At 39.1% G+C, this 9,460-nt stretch overlaps 1 protein-coding gene across 1 annotated transcript in view; it reads left to right on the top strand.

Moving 5' to 3' along the window:
• Positions 1-5,005: 5,005 nt before the first annotated feature.
• Positions 5,006-9,460, top strand: part of LOC121954373 (AT-rich interactive domain-containing protein 5B-like) — a 101,694-nt gene continuing 97,239 nt past the window's right edge. The window contains 2 exon segments of the mRNA XM_042501829.1: positions 5,006-5,026; positions 5,352-5,606. Coding sequence (XP_042357763.1) covers positions 5,006-5,026; positions 5,352-5,606 — 276 coding nt within the window.

The raw sequence follows: 9,460 nt of genomic DNA, 5'->3' as shown, positions 1-9,460 counted from the left end.
GTATTTATCCAGTTTTTCCCTGTTATTTCCCATAATAAGGCCTTTTTAGTGCTGTTATTTGTGCAGATTTTTCGTGCTTCTTTGCTCAGTCATGCAGTCAACACAACACATTAGTAATGGTTAGAGCACTTGTTTGTCTTTTGAAAACAAAACAAAGAATATTCATTGAGTGAGTGATCATATTTCACTCGCCAAAATGCCTGATAAACAAACTGGCGCGCAGTGAATGCAAAAGTGGGAGAAGAAAACAACTTGAGAGAGTAAACTGAGTCTGAAGAGAACGATTTACAACCCACATACCAGACTGGACTTAAAGAGGGCTACTTTCAGATTTACTGAAATGTAAAGTTATAATCAAAAATACATATTCCCTCTTTAAATTTATGTATATATTGTTGTGCATTGAAGCATCATCCAATTTTTTTTCTACATTTCTAAAACTTTACATACTAATTTTACATATTGTAGCATAATGCACATATATATCTGTTTTTTGCACACATAACATATTGTACGTATTGTTATTCTTAATATTTTAGGGTTAAATATTTTAGCATCTATTTCCTCTTCTTTGGAGATTTACAGCAGCTGCCATCCACAATGTTGCATTACTACACCATCTTCATTTCAGATCTTTGTTATTAATCCAGTCCCTCAAGATCCAAACCAATGTACGCTGGAAAGCAGCTAGCTGCTTTAAATACCCTCCCTGTTGTGGACAATTAGGTGGACAAGACCATTTAGGTGGCACCACCACCATAAGAAATAATACGTATTTACAAGAAACCAAAACCAAAATAGATACAAAGACAGAATATTATACATAAATACAAATTACTGCCAATAAATAAATAACATATATCCTCAAAATAATCACATAAATCAGCATTATTTTGTGTGTCTACCCCCCGCTCTTTGCCTTAATGGTTTGCTCCCAGAGCTCTTAAGCAGGTATTTTGAGCTGCATTTTGTTTTGCCCTGCCTCCTTCCGAGGAGACAACCAGGAAGAGGTGAGCACTGCCATTGTTTGGCTTTTCTGTTTGAGTCAGCTCACTAAAGATGACACAAAGAGGAAAATAAACACAAAATAAAATGCCCTGAACCACAGGTCCCCAATCAGAGCTGGAGGAGTTCCAGAGGGTCCCTGGGGGGGAAAACGAGGAATCATTCGCTTTTTAATTTTCTATAAATGTGAGCGCACAGAGTCATAACAGTGACTATTCTGATCACAGGTTTCACTTCCTCCACCGATATCTCCTCAACTGTTAACTCTTTGATACCCGGAGCGTCATCACTTTCGATGTGCTGCTCTCAGACGCCTTTCACCATTATTTAAACAACTGAACACTGGGCAAATTGATGCAGTTTCTTTCAAAAAAAGTAAATGATAAACTTTGTAATAAATGTTTCACAAATTGCAACAAATGAGTAGATTTAGAAAAATATTTTGAAATTGCTAGGGAAAAATGTCTAAGGACAAAAATATTTATATTTATCATAATTATAATTACATATTTAAGATAATGTTTCAAAATTATTATATTTTTTTAAGCATTTTTTCCAGGTCGTTTTTTCATGTTTTTTTAAACTAATTTTCATGTACCTTCCACTAATTTCTTGCTGAATTTTGTTTCCTGTCTTCTTTTTATTGCTCATTGCCAACTTCTCATGGTTTTGGAAGAAATCAAGCCAGTTTAATAAGGTATTAAAGGGATAATCATATTCTGCAGCCAAAATCTTTTCAGATGTGTCTATGACGTAATATGTATCAATGTATAGGTCCTTTACATAAAAGGTTGAGAAGAGCTGGCCTAAACTGCGACTACTACTAATTAAGGTTTCTTTTTATGCAGACAGGATGGCTGATCCCCCTGTGATCCCCCAACCTCCCTCTGGAAATACCTCAGCAAAGTAAGTAACCAAGTGTTTAAGTAACCAAACAAAGAGTGGGAGTCAATATGTCTGTGACCTGCTTTTCTATATCAATCATCCAGCATAGATCCCATTAAACCATTGAAGGCAATGGAACCCCTGGTCTCCATTACAGGGTCTACTGTCCCCACAGATATATAATAATTAATGCTGTCAAACGATTTTGCCTAAATTTGAATTTTAGCCCCTTTCCTGTTAAGCATGAGCATAAGCATTATGTATTTAGGTGGCTTTAAGTACCTAGAAAAGTGCTATTTAAGTATATATGTACCTTAATCGCAATTGATGATTAACGATTAACACGTTAATGCTGACGGCCCTAATAATAATTCCCACATACTAGATGACAAGCTGGAACCTACTCAGTCTATGGAATTGCACGTAAGGCGCATATGCCAAAAAAGTTTCTAGCTTCTGGGTTAACTTCGAGGGTATGTGTCCCACTGAATATGCATAGTAGTGTTTCTCCCACTGGCCCCGCCTGCAAGGTCCCACTCAGCTCATAGTCTTTACATTGTGATGAAGTCACAGATTGTTTTATCACTTTTCACAGCTCGAGGAAAGTTTTACAAATATAAAACTTCCATGATTCAAAAAATCATAACAGACAGTCAAAATGGACCATGTTTGCAGTTTGATGTGTTCCGTCGACAGTTTTACAGACGTGTCTTTTACAATAGTGGTTGCTGGGGAAAATGCTTTTTGGGCTACAGATGACTTTATACTGCAGTGAAGTGAAAGGCCACTGGGAAAAAGGAAACAAGGCTGAGAAGCTTTTCTTAGGAGCTGACTGTCCCTTTAAGAGGATTTGAGCGGCGTGCCTAAAATTATAGTTAAAATGTTCAATATGGCTCACACTGTTTTCCTGACCCTTATTCTTTCCATTCATTCTTTTCATGTTTCAAGTTCACTCAACAAGGTTAAACCATGTAAATTCATCTCATTGATTTCCTTTATTAAATCTTATCTAATCACAAAGACATGTTGAGGAAAACAGAAGCAGATGAGATTGTAAATTCTGATCTTTATACCAAACACGTGTATTGCACAACATGGGCCACTGCCCCTCATATTTTCACATATTATCCCATTTGCCCAATACCTCTCTCAACATGAATCTCCATTCACACCAAAATCACATCAATATCTGCATCACGGCGTTGCAGTCGCCGCTGGGCTCTGCCTGTTGACAAGCAAACACTTGCAATTGCCAGATAAGAGCTCTAGTGGTGCCATTGATTAACCAGGGACTTCATTATAGTGGCTGCCATTAACAATGCAACCCCATTGATTCAGCCACTGAAATGGCTGGGAGAGAAATCAGGAAAGATAACACTAAGAGCCATGGTTTGTATTAGATTCACTGCAGGATCCCAAACACCGCTGCAGCCGCATGTAAGACAATGAGCCCCTGTGTAATCCACCTTACTTTACCCTGAACTGATGCACTAAACTGGTACTTAAAATATCTGAGTGTCACAGAACATTGCCTCAGCTATTTTAGTATTAATACATCATGTTCTGCTGCTGCTTAAATAGAGGCCAGTGAAGAGAATCTGTTGCAATTTAGGGGCCAAAAAATTATGGTCTTGTTCCCAAATGTTCTATATTATATCCACATATCATACTTTATTGAATCACATTGATAAAATGGATAAAAGTTATTATCTATGCGCCTTGCTGGCACTGTTTGTCTTCAAGATAACTCTGGGACAGCCAGTCATAACAGCAGCAGAACAGGCAGAGAAAAACATGTCCGTTTGCTAGACAGGAAAACACTTTACTGGATGTGAATCAATGCGCCTGTATGCTCTGCTCGTCACTTCAGGAAAAAAAGCGCATTGCGTAATAGTGCACTTGAAATAGCTGGTGTCAGAAGTAGGCCTATGTCGCTGTTGCATGCTCTGTGATCTGAGTGGTGGATAAATGCAGGGCAAAGGGTGGATGATGACAGTGGAGAAACAGCACAGCGCTGTGGACTCAGCCGGTACTTTTCAGTCACATTAATAATTCCAGACAGCCGATAAAATGCAGTTGACACATTCAACAGCGGAGGCTGAAAAGGACAATGAGTCCACACATGTAAACAGAAACGAGAAGTTTGTGTAACTTCCTAAAAATGTCACATTTATAATTAATAATTCATAATATCGACCTCCTAATACCCGCGTAATTCCCCTGTTTGTGTTAACATTCATCAACATAATTATATAAGAGGCTTTGATCACGCAAATGTGTTAACCCTTGTCAAAAATATCCTGCCGTCTTCACAAGGTCAGCGCCGCGTTTTAATGTGATTTATATCCACATAATGGACCGCCTCGTGCACTCTGTCTCGTGACGCCCCGCTTTCTAACTCGGCCAATTTTGTCTTTTCATGCTCGCCTCACAAAATATATATAAAGGCCATTATTATTTTCGGCGTTAACGCCAACCTCCGCGCGCCTGTGCCATAACGCACAGCAAGTTCCGCTCAAAGCGAAGCCGGCACCTCACGGGTCCCACATTGCCTTTTGAGGAATCATTTGATAGCCCTATTAACTTTCATGTAACATTGTTTCTTGAAGGCATCCACAGCAAGCGCCTCAGTGTCATTACTGTGAGAAATGTGCTTTCATAGTGAACGTCTTTTACAGAAGTCCTGGAAGGTGCATGGTCTGGGAAACGCTCATAAAAACATTTAATTTAGCACAAACGAAGCATTTGGAGGCAGATAATTTTCCGAAAATGGTGTTTTGTATTTTTAAATACAACTACTTCCTACTGATGGTTGAAAATTATTGATATATTTATGAATATATCCATAATATTTTGTCTAAACACGTGCTTTCACGTAACAGAAATTCGCCAAAAAATGCTATAACAGATTTATTTCTAATAAAATAAATACGCCGCCTTATACAACATTTAAGGAAGAGTATTCACCATTAAAGATATTTTCCCACGATTCTTTATCGGTTTAAACGCGATGTTTTAAACTCTACAGAAATATGTCCCTTGCAGGACCTTCGGCAATCCATTCAAGCTGCAAGTTTGGAGAGCGTGTTGAGTTTAATCAATTCATAACGTCGAGATGGAGCCGAACTCACTGAAGGTAACGTTTGTTATCAACCGTCTATTTATTTTATTTTCGCATCGCGCTAATCGCCACCGACTCTAAACTGCGCTCACGTGTCTAATCCACAAAAGTTTGACACATTACATTTAGCATGACCACATCTGTGTCATATGTTGAACATCTAAAAATAGTTACATGCTACTAATTGTGTACAGAAAAAAAACTGAGCGATCCTAATGTGATATTTGCGAACCGTGCGCAATTACGCACGGATGTTTTAAATGTTTGTGTCCACTTTGCTGCGATTTGTTTACCAAATAAGCCATTCATTAATTTCTCCGTTTGTGTTTTTCCTCCACAGTGGGTGGGCTCGTCTTGCGGTTTACATGGACCATATATATTCTATAAAGCCTTTAAATTTCACCGGGACGGTAAACCGAGGATTCTGTCTCTCGGAGACTTTTTCTTCGTCAGATGTAAACCGGAGGATCCTATTTGCATAGCGGAGCTTCAGCTGCTCTGGGAAGAAAGAACAAGCAAGCAACTTTTATCAAGCTCCAAACTTTATTTTCTACCCGAGGATACTCCCCAGGGACGGACAGTCGCTCATGGAGAGGTAAGAATATTAATCGCCTGATGAATAATTACTGATTGTGCTTTTTTAAAAATCGTGTTTGTTTGCGAGCATTTTGATTAACAAGCATCTTTGCTGCATTAAGAGTTGGCAGTGGATGTTTAGTCTCCGGCGGCAGACATTCATAAACATCAATACTGCCATTGACGCTGTTAAAGGATTGACCTACAGCGGTATTTGTTGTCTAGTTTTACTTTATTTGTCTATTGTGGTGTCAACTGCTGAATGTGCACTTGTCCAGCTGCGCTCAATAAGGCTGCCGCTGCGCTCTATGGGGTTAATTGTGTTATAAAGGGGAAAATCCGCAAGAATCCTGCGCCCAGGCTCTGTCATTTCATTTCTTGCTAAAGCGTGTCAAATACTGACATATGGGCGGAAATTGCGAAACGGCAATGAATGCATGGGGGTCAACCTGGCTCAGATCGCTGGGTACGATAGTTATTAGATATTTTGTAATGCCGCCTGATGTTGAAAGAGTGCAGAGCGAGTCATAAAAGCGTGGCGGAGCACGGCCAGCGCTGACACGTTTTAACTACTCTGCGCGCTTTGCATAAATTTTCCATGTGGACATTTCCATCCTCCACAATGCGATATTGTCAGCTCACGTTTTTTGAGACGAGCACTTAAACCGCCTCTGTGTTACATTACGCTGTTGCTGGCTCAGAAAAGCAATAGTTATGATTGACTGTGGCCATATGTGGCGCTTGTGATCCGGTTACATCGCTGCGCTGAATGACATCGCTCTGATATTGAGAGTTTTTCTCAGCGGCTAGGAAACAAATGATGTGTTGTTTTCGCTCTGATATTCCTCAACCAGCGACAACAGCACTTTAATTACCACTCTCTGCTTTTGATCACTTGCGGCTGCATGGAAATTATTCTCCGCTGCTGTTATATTGTTTATAGTGAAGGACAAAGCCGTGTTTGTGCTCGACTCTTCCGCTGATGGTTTACTTACATTCTTTCCTCTTGAGTAATAGAGTGGCTATCACATTTCCCTTTCATGAGAAAGGTGGCTATTTATGGGCTGCCGCTTAGACAAGCTATCATCTTTGTGGCAGAATTTCTTCTATGAACGGGTATCATCTCCTGAAGCCCTCTCGCTTTAGCCTTTAACGCGCTGCAATTATTTAGTAATTACTTTGAGTGCATGCATCGCCGATTCTGAGGCCACACTTGCGCAACGACATGTCAGCTCCGCCCCCTTACCAAAAGACTTATTTGCATTGCAAAGTGCTTACATTCCAGTCCATTGGGGTATATCTGGAAAATATTATATTAACTACCACAAGGGCTGCAATGCAAATCTTAAGGAATCAACAGAATGATCCAAGCATCTGTTGTAGTTTGGAGTACAAGGGGAATAAAAGCTATTTCCCTGCATGAATTATGCAGCAACTTGCATCACAGCACACAGCCCTGCAAGCACAGTGCACTTGCTTTGAAGTTCTGATTATAGAACAAACCAGACTACGAAATAATATAATTTGATATGTTTAAGTGCAATGTAGGTGCCTGCAGGCTGACCTCAATTAAAGGGCTCGTCAAAGCTCCTGCTCTCAGCAAATCAGACTACTTACTGTATATTACACAGTGGAAATTGCCCTGACAACTTCAAGTCAGTTTATGACCTTCACTGAGCGCATTCAGATTCTCGCTGACTTTGCCCCATAACACTAATCTGCACTGCATGAGTCAGCGAGGAGCGCTTATACAGATGCAACCCATAATCCAGAAAACAAACAGGAACTAGGCACAAAAAAGCTGTGATATTAAAAAGTCCCTGGCTGTTGCATGTGTGAAAAGATTATTTGCATTTTTAGAACCTAAACACTAGAGAGGAGTTCATTTTTAGCTACAGCACTGTAAACTCACAAAGCTCATCTTACTTCTATTAATTTTAACACTGATTGCCTTGATTTGGGTAAGCAAATATAACTATTAGTTTGAGTTTATGTTTATTTCATACATAATTGTTAAGTTTACTTACATTTTAGTTGTATTTACTTAATTTAGTGAAGTTGTTGCAACTTAAAAATGACAAGTGATAGAAGTTGCTCTTTGTGAGTGAAAGCAACTTATGTTTTTAAGTAAACCAAGTTAATCGGACTTAACTAAACAGTTTTATGTATTTAGCAAGGTGGCTGTAGCTTAATTGATATTTGTGGTAAAACTGCATGACATGGATCCCTCTTAAAATGTTTAAGTCAAAGAGAAAGATTTAGTCTTTATAGTGGATTTGTTTTGATTGTATAGCTTTGTTTGTTTCTTACAAACACTGGTCTTAATATGCTCAGAATGGCATTTAGTTAAAATGAAAATAATTTGTGGATAACAACTGGTCATGGTTTGATTAAGTTGTTTTAATTTAGAAAGAACGAGTTAATGTCACGTCATTTTAAAGTTTACTTCACGAAATGAAGTAAATACAACATTTTAAGTAAACCATACAAATAGATACAAAGTAAACATAAGAAGTTTTATGTACTTAACTTTTTTAAGGCAGTCAGTTAACTAGATTTTTCAAGTAAGGTCAACTTGTCACATTTTACAGCGAGTGGGAAGTTTATAAAGCTCACATTAGTCATTTTCTTTGGGACTCTGTGTGCGTACAAAGGCAGATTAATGGCTGCGTAGTTACTCTGTGAATCTGTAATTGACTGGCTGGAAATCAGGAGTTCAAATTAACCCAGTGACTCATGCAGACATGAACTTGATAACAGCTCTCAGGAAGTGTGCTATTTTCACAAGGTTTTAGCGCTAAAGGCATTATGAGGTAAAGCCCCAGCTCGGTGTCATTGAGCTTCATGACATTTGTTCTTGGATTTACAGTTGAATATTTTCACACAGCATAAAACAACAACCAGTGTTTTGGTCCTCCTTTTCTCTGCGAGATCACGACTCATACTTGTAGATAGATATTATCTTAAGCCCGCGGCACAATATCCTCCAAATACCAACAACTTTTTCAAGACATCAGAACAGCCTTATATTGAACTAGCTGGCTGGAATTGGATTACTGATTCACTTGTGTTCTCAGCACCGAGGTATGATGTAATTTCCTGGTTATTTCTCAGGTATTTGTTTGCTTTGAGCCTCTCCTGTGCCGCCGTGTTTTTGCTGTGCTGTGCGGTGACAAGAGGAACCAACCCATGACCTACTGTGCTTGTTTTTCTTCTGTCACAGGGTTGGAGGTCAATTCCTTTTTAAACACAGCCAGCTTTAAATCCAGAGCTGGAAATAGAAAAATGATTCATTGAATAAACTCAGCTCTCTGCGCCTGTGTTTGCTGAATAGCTGATGAAAAAGATCCGGAATATATTTATTAATCTATTTATTCTGGGTTAATTATTAAGTCCATATGTGGAGGAAGCTCTATTTTTCATTATATCTCAGCCTGACAAGCAGTGTTTACCCCCACCAGTTGAGCTCCGCTTGCTCTTTAAACAGGCTTTGTGTCGAGTTGCTCACCCATTATGACAAACCCTCCATTGGGGCCTCCACTCTATTTGTCTCCCTGAAAACTGCCACTGACTAAACAGTCACATGTGTTTTAAAACTCATTGAGTGACACATTATTTTCCTCTCACTCCAAATGGCCTGCCTCTCCTGCTGGTACCGCTCGCCCCGGCTGCAATAGTTTCTGTTTTTGGACCCCACATTTTATAGATAAGAGCACACGCACACAACACTTATTATATACTCTGCTCCAGGCGGCTAATTGCTTATGCTTATCTTATACTATATATCCCACTTTGGTGCAAATACAGCAAGGTGCTCTTAATGGGAATTCACAAGCACGGAGAATATTTCTGGATCATGTTATATTAATGTGC

The sequence above is a fragment of the Plectropomus leopardus genome, chromosome 15 (assembly GCF_008729295.1).
Source record: "Plectropomus leopardus isolate mb chromosome 15, YSFRI_Pleo_2.0, whole genome shotgun sequence".
Taxonomy (NCBI): domain Eukaryota; kingdom Metazoa; phylum Chordata; class Actinopteri; order Perciformes; family Serranidae; genus Plectropomus; species Plectropomus leopardus.
Note: the sequence above shows the minus strand (reverse complement) of the source record. Positions and strands in the feature narration are given on the sequence as shown.